The sequence below is a fragment of the Suricata suricatta genome, chromosome 17 (assembly GCF_006229205.1).
Source record: "Suricata suricatta isolate VVHF042 chromosome 17, meerkat_22Aug2017_6uvM2_HiC, whole genome shotgun sequence".
Classification (NCBI taxonomy): domain Eukaryota; kingdom Metazoa; phylum Chordata; class Mammalia; order Carnivora; family Herpestidae; genus Suricata; species Suricata suricatta.
In genome coordinates this window covers 8,411,809-8,434,458 of record NC_043716.1, presented here as the reverse complement: position 1 = coordinate 8,434,458, position 22,650 = coordinate 8,411,809, and the positions used below count along the sequence as shown (strand labels likewise).

Here is a 22,650-nt window from a genome sequence, read left to right as displayed (position 1 = left end):
GAGGAAAGAGGTATAGAGAGGTTATTTGGATAGCTAGTTCCTGGAAAAGCCGGGACTCAAACACACGCCCTCATTCTCTTTATTCCTTATTGTTTCCGGGCGTCTCTTTTCCTCCCATAATTAAACTCTACTATAGAGTCCCCCACTGTTTCTTAATACTGTCCCACACGCCCGCAGCGCCCCAGACGCCCCGCCCACATGCTCGCCCCTCACTCGACGCCCCGCCCCCGACGTCCGGTCCAGGCACGCGCCCCGCCCCCCCGGTCGTTCTCACTCCCCTCGCGCCCCGCCCCCGGACGCTGAGCCCACACTCTCGCCCCGCCCCGGACGCCCCGCCCACACCTCCGTCCCGCCTCCGCGGTTCCGCCTCCCGCGAAGCACCTGGAAGCGGAAGTAGAGGCGAGCTGGGCTTGTGCTTTGCTCCTCCCCTCCTTTAGGGACTTGGTCGCGTCAGCTGCCGCGCTGACGTGGCTCCCGGAAGCGGGGCTGGCGCGGGGTCGTGATGTTGCAGCAGGTGAGGGGTGCGGGCGCGTCTTGAGGGTGGGTGTGGCTGGGCGCTGGGCCTGCTGGATCCCAGGGGGCGCGAGTGTGGCGTCCCGGGGCGTTGTGCCTGCGCCCCCGCTGGCTGACCGAGCCCAGGGGTGGGGAGCGGGAGGGGGCGCGGCTGGGAGCCTCGAGGCCTCGGGTGGAGGGTGCCCCGGTCGCGCCTCGGAGGGACGGCCGCGGGGTGTGCAGAAGCGCATTGCCAGCAGAGGTGGGGCGCCGGGTCGCACGGGTGCCCGTGAGAGGTTTCGGGTGGCCTGGCTTTCCCCAGCCATTCGGGGACAGTCGGGGGTGCAGTGTGATTCTGCAGGAGTGGGAGACCCCGCCAGGGCCTTGCGGTCAAGTGCTCGTTGGTGATTGTTGATCACTCCAATGATCACATCTGTGCCCTTAGAGTTAATTACTGTTTGCAGGTTTAGACCAGAAATGAGAAAGAATAATTTCATAATCTCTTGCTATGTTAGAACAAAACAAAACTTTTTTACTCTTTATAGAGATACTCACTTGAGTATCCATAGGTATTTTTTTTTTCCTTGAGGGATTACTATGGCCCAGGCACTGTTCTAGGCCCTGGGGTAGGGCTGTGAACGGTACTAACAGGTTTCTTGCCCTGAAATGTGTGAGTTAGGGTGCTGGGGGATGGGGGCTTCTCGATGGGTTGGGGTGGGGAGACCAAAGTAGTTACATACAAGGATATTTCCAGGTAGTGATAGCAAAGACAGAGTGATGTATAGCTTCATTTTTCTCTTTTCGTTTTTAAAAGCTGTGCTTTTAAATTTTTATTTATTTATTTTGAGAGACAGTGCAGGTGCAAGCCAGGGAAAGAGCAGAGAGGGGAGGGGGAATCCCAAGTAGGCTCCATGCTGTCAGCGCAGAGCCCTGATGTGGGGCTTGGTCCTATGAACCTTGAGATCATGACCTGAGCTGAAATCAAGAGTCGGAGGCCCAACCGACTGAACCCCTACGCGTGCCCAAAGCTTAAGTTAACATATAAACATGCTTTAATTTTTCCTGCCTTAACAAATAAAAACTCCACTCTAAATACTCTTTGAGGTATCACGCCATTCTTAGTTCCTTAAGATTTATTTATACTCGTCTCTTACTTTCTCTCTTCTGTCTTGTGTCCATTCTAGTCTGGTTTTCTGCCTCTTCCCTGTGTCATCCTGAAACTGCTCTTAGTGAGGTCACTGATGACCTGTTAGAAATACAGGTGGTCTTGGGGCCCCTGGGTGGCTCAGTTGCTTAAGCTTCTGACTTCGGCTCTGGTCAGGATCTCACAGTTCGTGAGTTCGAGCCCTACATTGGGCATTTCCTCTGTCAGCTTGGAGCCCACTTCAGATCCTTGGTCTTCCTCTCTTTCTGCCTGCTTGCTCTGACTCAAAAATAAACATAAAAAAAAAAAGAAATACAGCAGTCTCTGGTTTTCATCCTACTTGGGAGCAGCGTTTGATACAGTTGATCGGACCCTCCTCCTGGACCCTCTCCCCTTCACTCCTCCTCCCTAGCACATCCTTTCCAGCCCGCCCTGCTTACTCCTTCACATGTTTCTGATCTCTAAATATTGGAGTGCCCAGAGTCTGTCTTTGGCGCTTTTCATTTTTAGCTGCTCAGGACGAAAACCTTGGAATCTTCCTTAACCCTTTCTGCTTACTCCCACGTTCAGCACCACTGAAGATTTGCGGAGGGGAAGGATCTGGTGTGACTCTCCTGTTAGGAAGATTGTTCTGTGGGTGACGAGGGGCTGGATTCCAGCAGGGATGAGAGGAAGGCAGGCGGGTGGTGGGTGGCTGGCTGGCGCCCCAGGCGAGGTGTGAAAGCGGGTTTGTTGTGGTTGAGGCTGAGCCACTCTGAGAGTCTAAGGCTGTGAGGCGGGGAAACGCTGTGCAATGAAAGCAGAAGGTAGAAGGGGAGCTTCAGGATCAGGGTTTTTGAAACCTTTTTCAAGCAATAAAGGACACCCAAAGAAGTCCAGATTGCCGACTGGAGAGATCCAACAGGAAGACCTGAAGACACCAGAAGTGTAAATAAAGGGATATCGATGGAGGAGGCCCCCGAGGAGGCAGGAAAGGGAAAGATTCCGAGCCCCGTGGTGGGTTTCACCCCGTGGTTGGATAAAAAGAGATCAGTGAGAAGGCGTTGGGGAAACCAGGTCGCAGGCAGATGATTCCTCGAAGGAGCCGAAAGCTTGGCGTGTGTCCCCCAGTGTCTCTGCTGGTGACGGAGCACTGAGTGCGGACGAGGGAAATTTACAGGAGCGTCATTGGCCCCCCATGCTTTGTCACAGGGCCCAGCAGCAGGGCAGCGATGTCACGTCGCCAGATGATGGGTGACCCGACCGGCAGGTCAGTCAACGCAGGTCCTGAGGGAGGGGGAGAGAATGGGGTAGGGCAGGGAGCACAGAGAATGGAGGCAAGACAAAGTCTCTGATCAAGCCCCTCTTTATTGAGAAAACACATGCATTTTATAAAGAGCAAAAAGCACAGGTTGGTTACTAAGAAACAGGGTCACGTGAAGAGGCTAGGGTAAAGGAGAAACAGAGGCTGCAGTTTTAGCACAGCATCTGAGGAGCCGATAAGAAAGCCCAGCCAAGCTGTCTCCGGCCTTGAGCTGGGAGTGATAACACTGTCCTGCCCTGCAGGTGGCTGATCTTAGGTCAAGGCACACATCTCTTCCCCTGGCAGCTCTTCTGGCAGCTCTCCACAGATGGGGGTGCCCTGTCCCCAGGTTGTCAGTGCCCGATGTCGGGGACCACGTCTTACTTGCGCTTTCCCTTTTGGCGTGCTGCCTTCTGTGTAGGAGACGCGCATATACTGAATTTCCCCTTGCTTCATGGATATTTAATTTTCCTGCTAGGACAGCAATGATGACACCGAGGACGTTTCCCTGTTTGATGCGGAAGAGGAGACCACTAACAGACCAAAAAAGTCCAAAATCAGGTAAGAGGGTGTGTTGTCGGAGTTGGGTTCTGTGTGTCGACGGGTGCTAGCCGGTGACATTCAGGGCAGAGCGGGTATCATGTACTTGGGCACAGTGGACATCTGGCACTTTGAGCCTCGGTCTGGGGCCAGACGACATTTCAGATTTCCCGTGGGAATAACTGGCCTGTGGAATTTTACTCAGTGCCGTGTTGTCACGTCCGCAGAGCCGATTTTGTGAACCCCGGTGTCTTCTGTCAAGGAGCGCACCATTTCTTTAGACCCCATGCATGTTGCGTTTGGATCGACTGCAGATTTCAGAATCGCATCTTTTACCTGCAACACGAACACATCCCGCCAAACAGGTTTTGATTCCAGATTTGGGTCCCCGTAAAGAAACTCACTCGCTGAGGTGGAATTCTACCTGACCTTTGAGAACGTGATGCCGAGTGAGAGATGCGAGTCACAGAAGACCCCTTGTGTGATTTCATTTATGTGAAATGCCCGGAATAGGCACCTCTGTAGAGACAGCAGTATGTCAGCCTCTCCTGTGGCAGGAGAAGGGTGGGGTCGGGGTGCATGAGGAGGGACTGCCCGTGGGCACCGAGTTTGTTTTTGGGGTAACGAGAAAGTCCCAAAGGTGATCTCACAGTTCTGTGAATCTTCCAAAACACTGGTGGGGTGTGTGGATTAAACCTCAGTAAAGCTGTGAAAAAACAAAACCCAAAGTCTGCCTGAGCAGCTTTGCCTTAAAGCCTGAACTGATTTCTGAAGACCTAGGAATTCTGTTTTACTTATTTATTAAAAATAATTTTTTTTTACATTTTATTTAGTTTTGAGAGACAGAGACAGAGCATGAACAGGGAAGGGGCAGAGAGAGAAAGAGGGAGACACAGAATCCAAAGCAGGCTCCAGGCTCTGAGCTGTCAGCACAGAGCATGACGCGGGGCCTGGACCCACGAACTGTGAGATCATGACCTGAGCCGAAGTCGGACGCTCAACTAACTGAGCCACCCAGGCGCCCCTGTTTTTTTTTTTTTTTTTTACTTATTTTAATTTCTAAGTAATTTCTGTGCCCAACATGGGGGTTGAACTCAAGACCCCGAGGTCAAGTCGCATGCTCTACTGACTGAACCAGCCAGGCACCCTGGAATTAGTTCTTTATGTGACAGTAGTTAAAAAAAAATTTTTTTTAATGTTTATTTTTGAAACAGAGAGGGAGAGAGAGCATGGGCATGGGAGGGACAGACAGAGAGGGAGACACAGAATCTGAAGCAGGCTCCAGGCTCTGAGCGGTCAGCACAGAGCCCAAGGTGGGGCTTGAACCCACTAACTGTGAGATCATGACCTGAGCCAAAGTCAGACGCTCAACTGACCACGCCATTCAGGCATCCCATGTATGAAACTAGTTTTTAAACCTAAGAGTATAGTTTCCTTAATTCTCTAAGCTTGACAGTTGCTCCTATATTTTTGCAGGTTGGAGTCCTGTTTCCAGAGAGTGTTTTCTGTGGCAGCAGGGCCCCGTCAAATAATGGGACTTAACGTAACAGGAGGGGAGGCGATTTGCTCCCTCCTCAGTCATGTCCGTGGTTCCGCCCGGACCCTGGCGGGTCACGCTGTGTTCATCTGTCTGCAGCACCCCTGCTGCCACGTGACGGCCTCTCTCTTATGTGTTTTGGTTTCCAGACATCCAGTGGCGTCATTTTTCCACTTGTTCTTCCGAGTCAGCGCCATCGTGGTCTATCTGCTCTGCGAATTGTTCAGCAGCAGCTTCATTGCCTGTATGGTGACAATTATCTTGCTGTTGTCATGTGACTTTTGGGCAGTCAAGGTAGGTCTGATTGTTTTACGATCTCAGCGCTGTATTGAATGTGATGAGACCGAACGCTCTACGGACCGTGGGGGGAAAATGACCCATCACATCTTGGATTTGCCTTCATGTATCTTTCTGGTCCCGCAGGCCTCCCGTGGGAAGGTCTGCTCGCTTACCTGTGCGTATGTCAGCCTCCATCAGCTTTAAAATTAAACAAGCGAAATGGGATTAGCAGCCACAGGTCCTGTATACTGTTTCTAATTCATATCCCTTGTTTTGCTTCGAGGTCACCTCCAGGTCTGCTGTGTATGAGATCTAGATAAGAGCCCAGGAGAGGTCATGCACAGATTCTGTGTTCTCATTTTGCTTAATGTTTTTGATGTTTATTTAATTTTGAGAGAGACAGAGACCGAGTGTGAGCAGGGGAAGGGCAGAGAGAGAGGGAGACACAGAACGTGTCAGCACAGAGCCTGATGCAGGGCTTGAACTCATGAACTGTGATATCATGACTTGAGCCAAAGTCGACGCTCAACTGACTGAGCCCCCCCAGGCGCCTCTCAAGTCCCTGGTTTTTAACTTCAGGGAACCAGAACATATGAGTTGCCTTATTCCTACTCCGTTTCCAGCCAGTCACCAAGTCCCATAAATCTGTAGATTTTACTTTTTCCCCCCAAGGACTCTGTGCTACCGATCTTTCTGGAATGTGGCTCTCATTCCCAAATCACCTTACCGCCCGGATCCCTAACCTTTTTTGTGCCGTGGACCCCTTTTACAGTCGAGGTTGTAAGTACATTTTTTAACTTTTTAATTAAGATTTATTGATTTAAATAATCTCTATACCCAACATGGGGCTCGAACTCATGACCCCGAGATCAAGAGTCACATTTTCTAACGACAGAGCCCACCAGGTGCCCCTATGAATGCTTTCTAATAAGTGAAAGATAATACGTACGATTACAAAGGAAGTTACTAATACTGAAATACAAGGAAAACATTAAAAAGGCAGATTTCTGATTCTATAATACACGCTTCTTTGTGACTGTCTAGTTGCTTCCAAAGCAGTGACGAGTATAAGCAGTGTATTGTGATACCTGCAGTCAGCTGTACTACATACGGCATGAGAGACACTGGCCCAAGCCACAGGCCATGCTGACTCTGCTGTGGCTTACTGTCTGCACTCATAATTTAAGGATAGGCTAAACTTCAGAAGTTAGTGAAAATACAGGTATAACGTTTCCTCACCCAAGTTCACGGAACCTGTCAATCTGTTAGCGGGCACCTCTGATTAAACATCTTCTGCAGTGGGCCCCTGGGTGGCTCAGTCGGAGGACGTCTGACTCTTGGTTTCTGCTCACGTCATGATCCCCTGGTTGTGGGTTCAAGTCCCCAGTAGGGCTCTGTGCGGACAGTGCAGTGCCTGCTTGGGATTCCCTCTCTCCCTCTCTCTCTGCTGCTCCCCAGCTCGCTCTCTCAGCCTCTCACCATCAATAAATAAACGTAAGAAAAAATTCTCCTCCATGAGTGGTTCCTGCTTACCCTTCAAATTTTATTTCCAACGTTGATTCCTCAGGGAGGTCATTTCTGACCCCCAGACTAGGTGCAGATTTCTGCACGCCTCCCTCACCGCACTTCCACGGGTGGCAGCGTCACATTCGTGCGCCGGTTGACTGCCTCTCTTCCCCCTGACACTTGAAGCTGGGATAGTGCCTGTTAGTCACCATTTTATTGCCGGCTCATAGTAGGTGCTCAGTAAATACCAGTGGTATAAATAAACCTTGACGGGGTGCCTGGGGGATCAGTCAGTTAAGCATCCGACTTTGGCTCAGGTCATGACCCTTTGCTTCGTAGGTTCGAGCCCCGCATCGGGCTTATGCTGACAGCTTGGAGCCTGGAGCCTGCTTCAGATTCTCTCTCTCCCTCTCTCTCTGACCCTCCCCTGCTTGCACTCTTGTCTCTTACTCTCCCCCAAATAAATAAGTATTAAAAACAAATAAGCCTTGAGAAAGCTACTAAAGTAATTTGTTCCATTAGAAGAGGAGAAGAGCTTGGTACGTTTGAGGTACTAAGTGAGGGCTAGTGCCCGTACCCTCCGTCTCAGTGTGGCTGCTGTGACAGTCCCACAGCCTGGGGGCTATGACCAGGGGGAACTTCTTTCTCAAGTTCTGGGGGCCGGAAGTCCAAGCTCAGGTTGTCAGGACGGTCAGCTTCTGGTGAGGGCCGCCTTCTGGGTTCCCGATGGCCACTTTCTCATTTTATCCTCTCGTGGCGGAGTGGAGAGAGGAAGTAAGCCCTCCTGACTGTTACAAGGGCACTGATCCCATTTGCGAACGCCCCACCCTATGACCTCATCTAGTCTGATCACCCACAAGGTCCCACCTCCCAAAACCATCACGTGGGGGTGGGGTAAGAGTTTCAACGAGTGGAATTAGGGGGGTGGGGACACAAACGTTCAGCCGGAACACCCATTTTTAGAGACTCACAGTTATAAAATACATGGAGCAGCAGTGAGCACAAAGAGGGAACAGGTGGGCCCAGGAACTACAGAGCACGGGGCTTAGGAACACGTCAGGGAAGGAGACAAGGGACACAAGTTCATGAGCGAGAGAGAGAAGGGTGGTCTTTTTTTAAAAATGTTTGTTTACTTTTGAGAGACAGAGCATGAGCGGGGGAGGGTCAGAGAGAGAGGGAGACACAGAATCCGAAGACAGGCTCCAGACTCTGAGCCGTCAGCACAGAGCCCGATGTGGGGCTCGAACCCACAGACTGTGAGATCACAACCTGGACCGAAATTGGACACTTAACCGACTGAGCCCCCAGGCACCCCAAGGAGGATGATGAATGTTTCTGTACGGGCTTACCCCGTCACCTCTGCCCCTGCTGGTCCTGCCGTAGCATCTCCTTTGTTACTTTTTTTTGTTTAGGCCTGGAATGTGGTGATTATTGTGGACTAGATATTGTGGAGGGAAAGCCCAGGATGTTCTTGGTTGGTGATGTGTTATACTGAGGTACGACCTTATGGTAGGCCTTTAAACAACACTTTTTTTAAAACGTGTGTGTATGTATTATTCTTTATCAGAATGTCACAGGTAGACTCATGGTTGGACTGCGTTGGTGGAATCATATAGATGAAGATGGAAAAAGCCATTGGGTGTTTGAGTCCAGGAAGGTAAACTGTCCATTTTACTGTTCAGTGTGTCATTCAGTAAGTTACGTGTAGATTACATTTGAATGCTGAAAGCCGAAGTATTCAGCATTAGAAGTACCGTACCCCAAGTTACTCGGCATGTCCGCACTAAACCAGATGGGCTCCCGAAATGTGACCGCATTTTTCTGTCTAGTTGAGACCGAAGAAAGGCACATGTGGGAAAGAGGCCCGTGCCGAGCCGCCTGTCAGGGGCTGCTGACAAAGGATCTCTGAGGCCACCCAGCTTTGTGTCGCCTTGCCTGGTGCCTCTGGGGACTTCTTCCCATTCACAGAGAAGTGCTTCCGGTAGCTTGTTCTGTCCCTGCCCCCGTGGTCCAGTCCCACACGTGCGCAGGAACACGAGAAGGAAGGATTACAAGTGGACAGAAAATCTGACTCGATCAGAGCAGTCTGCTCTTTAAGCCTCTGCCTCGAGGAGCCGGAGGGGACGCTGATCTGTGTGGGGTTGGTCTGCTTCTCTGTGGGGAGCATTCGGGTTCCGATGGAAGTCGGCTGGGGAGGCAGAGGGCAGAATTTTGGAGACACTACCGGTTGCATCGTCTGCCGCGTGCTCGGCAGGGCCTTGGCAAGGACTGCTTCCGAGGAAGCAGTGTCGTACTTAGTGAGCCCGTGCTCCTTTATGTCGTAAAATCGGCCCTGGAAGCAAGCCCTCGCCTTTTAAACTTGCTGGGTATGGCTGAAACCTTGTGGTCATTGTCCGGAGCCCCTTGATTCCATTTCTTTCTCTGGACCCTTGACCAGGATGACGATAGGTTTGAGTTCCGTGATCCTTCCCTCATAAGGTGCGATTCAAAGCTGCCTTAGGAATAAACAAACAGTGGAGGCTCAGTGAGAATTGAAAAGTCCATCACGAGCAACCCGTATTGTCTTGGGTCCTGACTCACTGTCCCATTCTGCCCCGAACATACCAAATTCTTGAGTTAAAGCGTATTTAAGCCAGTTCTTAAAATTAAATCGTGGTAGATCCACTTCACTGTCCTTTGAGCGGGGGTTCTCCCTTGGGATTTGGGTCATGTGTATTCGTTTATTTGACTTTTAGGTTAAGGTGTTTTTTGTGAACAATGTTAAGCTTTTTACTGATAAATACCACGGCGTCGGTTATGAAATTCGCGTTCTTTTTTAGGCATCCGCTCAAGAGAGTAAAACTGTTTCCGAGGCCGAATCAAGAATCTTCTGGCTAGGACTCATCGCCTGTCCGGTGCTGTGGGTGATATTTGCCTTCAGCGCGCTCTTCTCCTTCAGAGTGAAGTGGTTGGTGAGTGCGGGCGTAGACACGAGTGGCTCATCAGGAGTCCGGTGGGTGGTCTCAACAAGCCCCCTTTGTGGTTAGCGTCGGGGACCCCACTCTCGGACAGACAGCGTCACCCCACGTTTCCCAAGTTCTCCGCCTCCTCTCGGCCGTCCTCCAGGGCCTGAGGAGCAGAATCCTCTCAAAGATCCCATTTCTCCGGCCCCCCGAGCGCCTCGCAGGACTTTGACTTCACCCGCCTTGTCCAGAGGTCCCCACACGTTTGTCACGTTATTATCTTGTCGGGTGGGGATGTCCAGTAAGCCCCGAGCCAACTCGTGTAGCGCAGTTTGGAACGAACAGCGATCCGCTCTGAAAATACCAGTCGGTAACTTGTTCTCGCCGTCCCACTGCTTATGTTGTGAATCTTCGCAGAACGTGAGGTCTGGGAACATGAGTCATCTTGTGATCCCAGAGAGGCCTTGTCTGGGAGGTTGTGGGCTGGGCTCCATGTGGCTGCAGCCAGGCAGCGGCTGGGGCGGCTGGAGGCCGTGAGGTCCCGGGGGCCTCCCCACGTTGTCTCCCCGCAGGCCCAGTCCGGGCTCCCCCCCACCCCCGGCACGGTGGCCGCGTGGCCACAGCTCTCACTGGGGGCGTTCGGCACAGAGGCCGAGTCACCTTCCCCAGCTGCGTTGGTTTGCTGCAGGTGTCACGACAGAGTGGTGCATTCTGGGACGCTTAAACAACAGAGCTTGATTTTCTGACGGCTCTGGAGGCAGAAGACCCAGACCGAGGTGTTGGCTGATTTCTTCTTCCCAAGGCCGCTCTCCTTGGCTTGTGGATGGCCGTCTGTTCCTTGTTTCTTCCATGTGGTCTTTCCTCTGCACGTGTGTGTCCTAATCTCTTTTTACAAGGACCCCAGTCATACGGAATGAGGGTCCCCCCCACCCCCGCCCCCCGCCCTGTGACTCCATTTTACCTTAATCAGCTCTTTAAAAACCCTGTTTCCAAATGCAGCGACATTCCGAGGCCCTGGGTTAGGACTTCAGCATTAGCATTTGGGTGAGACACAGCTCGGGCCGGGGCAGCAACCTAGGGCCGGAAGTCCTCACTTTTGCTGCCTCTCCACATTCAGAGGAATGGGAATTAAACTCGATAGCTCAATGAAGGGAATCAGAAGGTTCTAGAAAAGCATCTGGCACAGAGATTGTTGCTACCATCTTTGGAAAATATAACCTATTACTTGATCTTGTTGAGTTTTGTTGTTTCCATAGTCAAGTGTATCTCACTTACTATTTTTTTAATGATTTTTTTTAAGTTTCTTTATTTTGAGTGATAGAGCGAGGGAGAGAGAGAATCCCAAGCAGTCTCCGCACTGTCAGCACAGGGCCTGATGTGGGGCTCAGTCCCACAAACCATGGGATCATGGCCTGAGCTGCAGTCAAGAGTCGGATGCTTAACCGACTGAGCCACCCAGGCGCCCCTCACTTAGCATTTATTAATACTAGCTATATTTTGGCTTTAATTACATTCTTTTCTCACATTTTTAATATTTTGTCTCTGTTTTGCTAGATAGGCTCTTTTTTCTGTGCGTATGCACATATGTACATTTTTGGGGGGGTTTGGGAGGATGTGTTTTTAGTGTTTCTAGTAGTTCTCTGTTACTTTATATCCTTTGTGTCACATGCTCTTTCATGTACCAGTTAACACCCCTGCGCCTGCCCCTCCTCCTCCCTGCTCCTGCGTTTGGATTTCTGTGGGTTTAAGACTCACTTTCCTTGTTTTAAGCCTCGTACTTACACCTGTTTCTGGACCTCTGGAGTCTGTTGGAAAGGAAATGGGATAAGCCCGCCTCTGTGCCTTCTAGTGTTTCTTCCCTTCCTGGATTGCCCGAGGTTGGTTTGCTCTTCATTTCTTGTCAAGGTTCCTAACAATTACCTCTGGAAACCCTTCTTACTGGTTGCTCAGTCTTTGATCTGTTTTTGAATACCTTCAATTCAGTCCTATCGATCACAGCTTTTCCTTGTAGCCCCTGGTTGGCCCAATTTCATTGTTGGGTGATTTCTTCCTCCCAAATAACTTGTAGTTGGTGCTTTCCTTTGGCTGCGTCACGTTTAAGAGTATGAGCCCATTGACTTCATTCTTGGTCGGTGACTTGGCCGGCTTAGTATTCTTGTGTCCCAGGTTCTTTCTCCTAGCCTTTAGAAGACATTATCATTTCCTTTTCCTTTTTCTTTTTCTTCTCTTCTCTTTTCTTCTCTTTTTTGTTTCTTCATTTCTTTTTTCTTTTTGGGGGTTAGAGGGAGGAGAGAGAGAGAGAGAGAAGTGGGACTCACCTGAAGCGGAGCTTGTGCTCACCCGATGGGGGACTCGACATCATAATATGAGCAGAAGTCAGATGCTTAACCACTGAGCCACCCAGGCGGCCCTCCGTTCTCATTTTCTTTTATTGAATATTGCAGAGGAGTCTGAGGCCAGGTTTACTTAACCTCCATGTAAGTGAGGGAATCATTTTTCTACCTGGATGAAGAAATTTTTTTTTTTATTCTCAAAGTTTTAAAATGTATCCAGAGTGTCTTTGTCTTTCTGCATTGATTTTTTGGAAACTGTGCTCCCCTGATATGTAGGCACAGTTTTTCCTTTGAATCAGGACAGTTGTCTTCTATCAAGTCTTTACATTTATTTATGTTCAATTTTTTTGGTTTCTCTGATTCTAGGGGACCAGTTATCTCTATGTTGGGTCATTTTTATCTGTTCTCTTCTACTGTCTTTCCATTTTTCTTTTTCTTTTTAATGTTTATTTTTGAGAGTGAGTGAGTGGGGGGGGCAGAGGGTCTTGAAGCAGGCTCCACGCTGCCAGCACAGAGCCCCATGTGGGGCTCCAACTCACGAGCCGTGAGATCATGACCTGAGCCGAAGTCCGATGCTTAACCGCCTGAGCCACCAGGCACCCCCAGAATCATTTCTTCACCTGTGTTTTACAGACTATATTTCTTTCTTGCTTTCTTCCTCCTTTTCTTCTTCTTTCTCTTATTTTTTTAATAGTCTTGCATGGATGCCTTTCCCTTTTCCCTCCCCGTTTTGCTCATGCTCACGGTGGCAGCTCTGCCCGGACCGAGTTTTGACGTTAGCTCAGCGTGGCCTCCCTGTGCCCTCTGGGATTTCTGGGCTCTGCCTTGAGCTGGAGCGTGAACCGACTCTGGCGGGGCCTGGCCTCTGGCTGCCTCGTTCCTTCCCCTGGGTGGGCGTGCGCTCCATGCTGGGTGACCCTCTGGCTTTAGATGGCTTGTGAGGCCCCGGAGCCTTAGCCTCCCTCTGGGACAGTCAGCCTGGCCTTTCTCTAGCACCGTTTCCACCTCCTGAAACACCGGCGAGAAAGGTTCTTCGGGAGGTGGTTTGGGATCCTAGGTTTCGACCATGGGGTGGAAAGGGGGTGTCTCCAGGCTCCCCGGGAACCTCTTCCTACCCCTACCTCCCTGAGAACGTTGGCTTGATGATTGCTGGTGCTTCTGTGCTTCCTCTTCTTCCTCCTCTTCCTCCTCCTCCTCCTCCTCCTCCTCCTCCTCCTCCCCTTCCTCCTCCCCTTCCTCCACCCCTCTTCCCCCTCCTCAGCGGGGAGGCGGCTCTCGGCAGGCTGCTGGGATTTCCGGCCCCGTGTTGTGTGGGGGTTGGATGGAAGTCGAGATTATGAGACTATTTCTGCATTTTCTCCTCAGGGCTGTCTCTATCCTTTGGACTTCTGCCTCCAAGATGTTGGGGGTGGCGGCCCTCAGGGACATGTCCGTTAGAGCTTCTCCCGAGAGTTGGGAGTTGGGTGGAGCGGAAGCTGACTCTTTCTCTGACCATGAGCCCTTTTTCTTTAACGTTTATTAGTACCAGCTTGTCTGCCTTTTTTTTTTCTTTAACCTCTCTCTATTTTTTAAGTGTATTTATTTATTTTGAGAGTGAGTGAGCGAGCGTGAGCCTGAGCGGGGGAGAGGCAGAGAGAGAAGGAGGGAGAGAGCTTCCGAAGCAGGCCTCGGGCTGTCAGTGCAGTTCAGTCCCGTGAACCATGAGATCCTGGCCCAGGCGAAGTCCAGAGTCAGACGCTCAACTGACTGAGCCACCAGGTGCTCCAGACCTACGTGTGTTAAAAACCCATTATATGTCAGGGGTAGAGAGATCTTGATGTCTGGCTTCATGACACCATCTTAAACCAGACATCTGCTTCTTTTATTTAAAAAAAAGTTTAGTTTTAATGTTTATTTATTTTTGAGAGAGAGAAAGAGAGCGTGAGCAGGGCAGGGGCAGAGAAAGAGGGAGACACAGAATCCGAAGCAGACTCCAGGCTCTGAGCTGTCAGCACAGAGCCTGATGCGGGCTCTGAGATCATGACCTGAGCTGAAGTCAGATGCTCAGCCGACTGGGGAGCCCCCCAGGTGCCTCAAACTTACAAATAAATACATTTTAAAATTCGTTGCAGGACCCACGTGCAGTCTGTGAATTCGCGTGGCCCCAGGCACTGGGTGCACACAGCCAGGAGGGCCCCCATTTCTGAAATGAAATTTAAATGAAAGTGCAGTTTTATATTGATTTAATGTAACCAGCAACCTTGTCTAATCCTAATGTGTTTATTTCCCTGAAGCACAAGTTTAAAACGCCAAGTACAGTTCCTTTTTTATTAGGAATATGAACCTGCTCCTTAATTAAACTTTCAAATCCGTTCACCTCCTGGAAATCAGCTGTACCGCTGGTTAGGGGTTGAGGGGAGGAAGTCTGGACTGGGGAGAGACGCTGTGTTCAGGCGTGTTGTTCCCTGCGGCTGCCAGCAGGTCCGGGGGGCCCTTCGGTAGCACATGGGTTGAGGAGTAGTTTATTCTAGAGCCAGGATGGGCAGACCGTGGCCTGTAAGCCGAGTCCAGCCCAACACCTGTTTTTGTAGATTTTTTATGGGAACGTACCCTTGCCTGTTTGTTTACATAGTGCCTGTAGCTGCTTTGGGACCAGAATGTCACCGTTGAGTGCCCCAGAGATCCCACGGCCTGCAGAGCCTAAAGTATTTTGTTATCTGGCCTTCGCAGAAAGACTTGGCCACCTCCGGTCCCGAGGGTGTCTAACCAGCGGACCTCCCCGAGCGGTCCCAATCAACTTTTCTCCCATAACACTGAAAGGATAGGCTTGAGTATTTTGCTCTGTTTGTAGTGATCTTGGTGGGGTCACCTGTAGGTTTGTGATGTGGCCCCAGGAGGAAACATCTGTGCCAAAGCGCATCTCCTCCTATCCCCCCCTCCCCCCACGTCACAGCAGGCAGCCATCTGTGGATGCTCTGCTCTCCCAGAAGCCAGATGTCACACACACAGTAGCAGAGAGCTCTGCCCGCTCTCGGTTTATTGAACTTGACCTCTCGTGACCATTTTTTCATAATTTTTTTTTAAAGTTTATTTATTTTGAGAGAGGAAGAGAGAAAGCATGAGTAGGGGCGAGGCAGAGAGGGAGAGAGAGAGAGAGCCTGACATGGGGCTTGATCCCATGAACCGTGAGATCATCATGACCTGAGCTGAAACCAAGAGTTGGACGCTCAACTGTCTGAGCCACTCAGGCGCCCCTCATTCTTTCATAATTCTTTCTTGTTTTTCTAATTATTTTTTAATGTTTATTTTCGAGAGACAGAGTGCGAGCGGGGGAGGGTAAGAGAGAGAGGGAGACACAGGCTCCAGGCTCCGAGCTGTCAGCACAGAGCCTGACGCGGGGCTCGAACTCATTAGCTGTGAGATCATGACCTGAGCGGAAGTCGGACACTTAACCGACTGAGCCACCCAGGCACCCCTTTTTCATAATTCTTAAAGGAATAATTAACAGTTGAGTCTCCTCTGAGTCTCATTTGTTTATTTGTGTCTTTATTCATAGACCCAAGGCAAATACTAGAGAGGGAACGGTCCCTCCACCGCATCCCCAGGGGCTGGCCCGGGGCCTGGTGTATAGCTGTGTGTTCCAGAATTACTTGTGGGGGCGACCTGGTGCCTTGCACACAGCTCGCACTGGAGAAGCCTGTTCTGCCAGGTGAAGGAGCCTCACTGGCAGTAGCCTCACCCAGGAGCTGCCCTTTTCCTTTTCTGTCCTGCGACGGTCGCCTTGTTTCATTTGTGGCACAGAGAAAGGTTGGTCAGTTTCAGGCTGGTAGCCACTGACTGTCTTCCCTTCCCAGGCGGTGGTCATCATGGGCGTGGCGCTCCAGGGGGCCAACCTGTACGGCTACATCAGGTGCAAAGTGGGCAGCAGGAAGAACTTAACCAACATGGCCACGTCGTACCTCGGAAAGCAGCTGTTGCGACAGGCGAGTGTTTTCTGGATCAGGGACTCATGCAGTCCTTTCTAACTCTTGCAGAGTTTCACTTTTATGGAATACTTATAAAACAGAGGTGCAAGCGGGGTGGCGGGGGGCAGAGAGAGGGAGACACAGAATCCGAAGCAGGCTCCAGGCTCTGAGCTGTCAGCACAGAGCCTGATGCGGGGCTCGAACTCACTGACTGTGCGATCATGACCTGGGCTGAGGTAGCCGACTGAGCCCCCCAGGCGCCCCGTGTCTATAATTTGTAACATAATTGGGCCATGGATGGTAAGGCAGTGTAGCCACCGGCTTCACTTCCAAGTATGGGATGTTTTCCTAGTGCTTCGAAGTCCGGTATTTTGAGTAAAATAGTTCTCTATATTAAGGGGCTCCTTTCTCTCTCGCAGGACACCGGAGATGACCAGACTTCCTGACGGGACAGGGAGAAAGCTCACGTGTCCTGTTAGCGCTGTTATGCCGAAGAGATGACTCTGGACTCTGGACCTTTTGGAACTCAGTACATGTTGCAAAGACGAATATTGGTTTGTTTTTCCAGTTTATTAACCTTTAGTTTTAAAAAATTGGAAAGGTCGTTTTCACAGTAAGGTTTTACTGTCTCTCCAGCACCTGGGGCTCGAAGCATGGGGTTGGCAGAGACACTGTCCACACCGGTCCCTGGTTCACGTAGGTGATGTCCGTATGTCCCAGGTTACTGACGGTGTCTTGGCAGGCATATGAGTGGAGACCTTTGCTATTTGACCCACAGAATATGGAAGATGTTCTCAGTCTCTCAGAACTCTAGGTGTGTACGTATTTGTTCTATAGATTATCGTCAGAAGAAAGATTGTCTTGCTTTCGTGGTGAGAGTGAGCACTTTGGCCTATGCAGAAGTTAGAATAATTGTTAATTTTACAACTTAATATACACTTTGTGATGAAACTTCTTACCTTAGGACACCCAGGCAGGTAAAAACCAAATTTGGGCCAGTGGTTAACTAGTTTGTAAATTTTGTTAATTTTTATCTGTAACAAGTCATGTAGTTAACAAGTCATGTAGTTGAGGCCCAATGAATATAAATGGAATTTTCCTAGTTTATGGTTAGGGGCTCCCTTAGAGATTGCTGCTGTTCTATTTATATTTTGGAAGGGTTCATCAGATCTTGGGAACTTCCCGATGGTCCTTGGCCTAATGAAACCTATCTTTTATCACTGAAAGAATATTATTCTTATGTCATAGTGAGAATAATCATTTAAATACTTGGCATAATAAATGCCCAGAAGACATTTAATCTCAAGAATCTATTTTTTTTCCTTGCTATAATGGGGACATCGGAAATCATGCGTTTGTAGTAATGGTATTTCTTAAAGCAATATACGTAACAATGTCCAAGCTGTCGTAGGAGTCTCTAAATTTTGTTGCAGGTTCTGTAAACTTTGTTGGGGTCTTTTAACCAGCAGATTATTTTGTGACTGTATTTATACATTGTTGAAATTTTTCAAAAGATATTTAATTGAATAAGTCTCTTTGTTGGAGTGATAGCTTTAAGACGTGTAACTTTATATTTGTATAAAACTCTACTGTTTACAAAGCACTTGGGCACGTTTGATCTCCTTCATCCTCACGACGAGCTGTTTCTATGTGACGCCTCTTTATAGCCGGTAAAGTGGAATTCTAGATTATTTAGTGACGCGTCCAAGGATACAGATGACCAGAGACTCTCCCGGACACATAGTTTTGACGGGAAACATTTGTCTCTAAATGTCTTCTGCTTTATTAGGAATCATTATTATTTTATTTTTTTAAAAAATTGTTTTAAATGTTTATTTAGTTCTGAGAGAAGGAGAGACAGAGACAGAGTGTGAGCAGGGGAGGGGCAGAGAGGGAGACACAGAATCCGAAGCAGGTTCCAGTCTCTGAGCTGTCAGCACAGAGCCCGACGCGGGGCTCGAAATTACCAACCTGAACCCATTATCATGACCTGAACCCAAGTCGGACACTCAACCAACTGAGCCCCCCAGGTGCCCCAAGGAATCATTAATTTAATAAATGCTTATTTGCCATTGTGCATATGGTCCTCTGGTGAGGAAAGTTGATGCTGCATAAGACCCGTGTTTACCCCATCTGAAGGCCCTAGCCCGCGTCTTTACAGCTGGGGGCTAACGGGCTGTGTTGGTCTGGCTCCGAACCCGTAAGCCCAAGCCGAACGTGAATTGACTCGTGGAATCTCCACGTGGCGGGATCTACCACGTGTCTTCCAGTGTCCATCTCTCCCCACCCCGCCCTCGCAGGTTTCCCACCTATCACTCGGATTTTCTAGCTGCATCCTGGCATGGTCATGTGACCATGTTCTGGCCAGCGGATGCACTTCTAGGAAGTATTCACAAGAGGGGCCAACCCATCGCATCCCCTTTGGTCCTTCCCGCCAGCTGAAGTGTAGACGTAATGGACGGAACTTCAGCAGCCATCTTGGGCTGTGGGGCAGAAGCCTCTTTTCATGAATAACGGAAATGAGGGGGAGACAGGTTGTCTGACCTCTCGCTCATGGAGTTAGCACCCCTGAACTGCCTCTCTGAATGTTTAAGTGGGAAACAGACCCTTCTCTTGTGTAAGTGTTACTGTTCCGGCTTTTCTGTTGCTGCAGCCCCGCTGAGTTCTTCCCATTTCTGTGTTATTTTTAGCACCCCCCACAATTATTTCTGTAAGTACAGCATTTGAGATGGAATGATTCAGGAAACCCACATTGGCCCCATTCTCCGTGTGGCAGTTCAGCTACGGTGACAGGTCAGCTGTCCCAGATGCTGTTGTTACGTGAAAATTTAGTCCTGGTGAAAAACAGTCATTTTGTTGGCGCACACCTGCATCAACGGGGCAGGGATTTGGGTGTAGCCTGCTCTGCTCTGCGGGATCTGGGGCTCAGCCGCAAAGATTTGAAGGCCCGTCTTCACACGCTGGCCGGCGGGGGGTGGGGAGGGTCTTCAGCCGAGAGTCTGGAGGGTGACTGTCTGCTGGGCCCCTGCCAGGCTGTTGGAGCACCTACATTTGTGACTGTGTGTGGTGCGGTCTCTGCTCGTTTGGGCTCCAGGACCAGGCAGGCGGGGCCTTGGGGGGGGGGCGGGGGCTCCCTCGACAGCAGAAGCGCTTGGCGTTCTTAACGACGGGTCTGAGAATCTGCACAACAGTCCCCCGTGCCTTCCTCTGTGGGCTGAAGCAGCCGCCCCACGTCCCCCTGAGTTCCGGGGAAGGGGGACGTGGGCCCCAGCCCGGCGAGAGGGTTGTCAAGATGACTCTGACCCTGTGTAAGTGGCACTTAGGAAACTTTAACTCCTAATGCAGTAGTCTTTCCATCGCCCTGCTGTTTCCTTTTGCAAGAGAAGAAATTGGATTCCTTGTCCCTTAGTGCAGGCGGGACCAGACAGGCGAAGTCCGCCAGGAAAAAGCCGCCAACTCGGAGAGTCCACACAGCATGTAAAGGGATGAGAGCCGCTCACGTCCAGCCATTTGTTGCCGTTCAGGAACTTGGCCCCTCCGTTGCTGTGTTTCTAAGTGTTTAAAGAGAAATGAAAAGTCCAGATGTTTATATGAAATCTGATCTTTTAATAGCTTATAAATGTTTTTATGTGTTTTTTTGAGAGAGAATCTGAGCAGGAGAGGAGCAGAGAGAGAGAGAGAGAGAGAGAGAGAGAGAGAGAGAGAGAGAATGAGAATCTGAAGCAGGCTCCAGGCCCTGAGCTGTCAGCCCAGAACCCGACCCAGGGCTCGAACCCACAAACTGTGAGATCTGACCTGAGCTGAAACCAAGAGTCAGACACTTAACCGACTGAGCCATGCAGGTGCCCCTGATCTTTTAATGCTTATAAATTACATGTAAAAGGAAGAAAGAAAACACTCATGAAACCAAACTGGATATACTTGTAGGTTCTAATTCGGCTGTGTCAATTTTTGCCATAGTGCAATGATTCCCAAACTTACTCTGTTGCTGGGTTTTTTTTGTTTTAAGTTTTTTTAAAGTGATCTCTACACCCAACACGGAACTTGAACTCACGACCTCCAGATCAAGGGTCAGATGCTGTACTGACTGAGCCAGCGGTTGTTGCTGCTTTTGAACAGCACATTCTAAAATTGTGTGCTGTTTACTTTTTCAATTAAAAGTACAATCAGAATACTACCTAGTTCGCATGAGAAGCAGGAAGCACTCCTTGAAACCTCTATATTGTTCTAACTAAGAGAGGGGGAAGCCCGTGAGTTCCTGAAGAAGTTATAATTGAGCGCCAAGAAGCAAGGAATCCATACCTTTTCACTATAATTAATTTAAAAAAAAAAGCACTTGATGGGGCGCCGGGGTGGCAGTCAGTTGAGTGTCCAACTGCGGCTCAGGTCATGATCTCATGGTTCGTGGGTTTGAGCCCCACGTCGGGCTCTGTGCTGACAGCTAGCTCAGAGCCTGGAGCCTGCCTGCTTCGGATTCTGTGTCTCCCTCTCTTCCTGCCCCTCCCCTGCTTGTGTCTCTTTCTCTGTCTCAAAAATAAACAAACAAAAAAGAAAAGCACCCAAATCAAAAACTCAGGTATTGCAGAGGCTGCAAAGAAAAGCAACACTCTTTCCCACTGTCAGTTTGCTCCCCAGAAGCAAATCTCTTCCATCTGCTTCTGTCTTTACATTTTGGGGTGTTTACTGCTATGCCTGTAGATCACATTCTTACAGTATTTTCTTGGCTTTTCAATGTTGACTTTTTTTTTTTATAGATTTTTTTCTTTTAATTTATTTTTGAGAGACAGAGAGAGACAGTGTGAGGAGGGGAGGGTCAGAGAGACACAGAATCCAAAGCAGGCTCCAGGCTCTGAGCTAGCCATCAGCACAGAGCCCGACGCCGGGGCTTGAACCCATGAACCCTGAGATCGTGACCTGAGCCGAAGCCGGACGCTTAACTGACTGAGCCACCCAGGCGCCCCCAACGTTGACTTTCAATGTTGAGAAATGAAGATTTGGGGCCCCTGGGTGGCCCAGTTGATTGAGCGTCCGACTCTTGGTCTCTGTTTGGGTCTTGATCTTGGGGGTTGTGGGTTTGGGCTCCGTGTTGGACCCTGTGCTGGGTGTGAAGCCTACATCCAAAAAAAAAATAAAGGAAAGAAAAAGAAAAGAAACAAAAGAGGTAGAAGATTTAACTTAGACGGCGCCCCCCACCGCATAGTTCAAGCTCTGTTTTTTTGTCCAGTTGGTTATTATATGAAAGGCTTAACATAAACCTCTTTTATTCCATCAGATAACTGGGGAACTGTTAATTGCCTCTATGAGTAATTTGTTCAGTTGCAAGTAACAGAAAATCCTCTGAATAATAGTGGCTTAGACCAAAAAAACACTGTGTGGTTTTCCACAGCGGAAGTCTGGAAGGGGGCAGTTGCTGGTGTTTGATGAGGTTACTAATCAGTTCCCTAGAGAGCCCGGTCTTTGTCCCCAGGCTCATCGCCTGAGGGTCACAAGATGACTGTCCCAGCTGAAGGTGACTCATCTGTTTCTGAGGAAGAAGACTCGAGGCTCCAGTTGCCTCTGCCCTTTCACCAGAAAAGCAAAAGCTTTTTCAGAAGTTAGAGGAAACCTGGCATCCCATTAGGCGAGCCGGTGTCTCGGGATGGGTGTCCGGGAGCCTGGAAAAGCGGGTACTGTGGGGGGGGGGGCAGAGAAAGGGGACATTAGGTCACAGGCGGCAGTGCTGGCTGCCTGTTTGTCACGTGACGCTTTGCTGGCGGACACCAGCTGGTGGCTAATGTGGCGTAGCACCATTTCTGCCATAAAGACATAGCCTTTGATCTGGAAGCTTTTTTAGCCAATGTTTGATGCAAAGCCATTAAGTACAGCTTGGTAAGGAAGCTCCGTGAGGGCGTGGTCTGATGTCCCTCGGTTCCCTGTGATTTAGACGCTCAGAGCAGCGGTTCTCCTGAAGGTGTTTTTGTCATTTGGGTGGGGAGGGGTTGGTTAATGCAATGGTCAGTCACTTTGCTGGGTGATAGCTTAAATTATTTTTAAACATTATTTACTTTGAGAGACAGAGCAAGCAGGGGAGGGGCAGAGCGATAGAATCCCAAGTAGGTTCTGCACTGTGAGCGCAGAGCCCAATGCGGAGCTCGAACTCACAAACCATGAGAGTCAAGAAACCAAGAGTTGGACGCTTAACCCGCTGAGCCCCCTCAGGCGCCCCTGCTGGGTCATGTTTCAGTGTGTGGAGTCTGGGGACACCAGGTGCTTGTAGAACTGACGACAGTTCTGGACAGCCGGAAACCGTCAAGCACCGCTAATAACTTCTGTATCTCCCGCTGAACAATTACGTGAAAATTCCGTTCATAATGAGAAAGAAAATGTGACCCTGACAGCTAGGCGATGGTGTCCTGTATGGAACCCAAATAATTTTATTCAACGCTGTTATCTCACCCAGCCATCTCTGACCGTGACAGAGAAGGCAAAAATAAGGACGCCGTAATCATGTTGGAGAACAGAAGCAAGAATACTGTAGGGCCCTGGGGGGCTCAGTCGGTTAAGCATTGGACTTCGGCTCAGGTCATGAGTTTGAGTTTATGAGTTTGAGCTCTGCTTGGATGAGCACAGGCCCTGCTTCTGGTGAGCCCAGCATCTCTCTCTCTCTCTCTC

The 22,650-nt window shown here is 49.8% G+C and overlaps 1 protein-coding gene across 3 annotated transcripts; it reads left to right on the top strand.

Annotated features, from left to right (window-relative positions):
- The first annotated feature begins 399 nt into the window (after positions 1 to 399).
- On the top strand, positions 400 to 17,602 carry LOC115282373 (Golgi apparatus membrane protein TVP23 homolog B). 3 transcript variants are annotated; one of them, XM_029928364.1, is made up of 8 exons: positions 400 to 514; positions 3,397 to 3,479; positions 5,145 to 5,289; positions 5,947 to 6,054; positions 8,348 to 8,437; positions 9,600 to 9,731; positions 15,889 to 16,017; positions 16,419 to 17,602. In XM_029928364.1, exons 1-8 carry the CDS (start codon positions 503 to 505, stop codon positions 16,443 to 16,445), a joined length of 726 nt encoding a protein of 241 aa, XP_029784224.1. In that variant the 5' UTR covers positions 400 to 502; the 3' UTR covers positions 16,446 to 17,602. The 3 variants fall into 3 exon arrangements, with proteins under 3 accessions (XP_029784224.1, XP_029784225.1, XP_029784226.1); XM_029928365.1 differs by lacking the exon at positions 5,947 to 6,054 and having other exon boundaries at positions 401 to 514; XM_029928366.1 differs by lacking the exons at positions 400 to 514; positions 3,397 to 3,479; positions 5,947 to 6,054 and adding an exon at positions 5,419 to 5,512 and having other exon boundaries at positions 5,199 to 5,289.
- Positions 17,603 to 22,650: the final 5,048 nt, after the last annotated feature.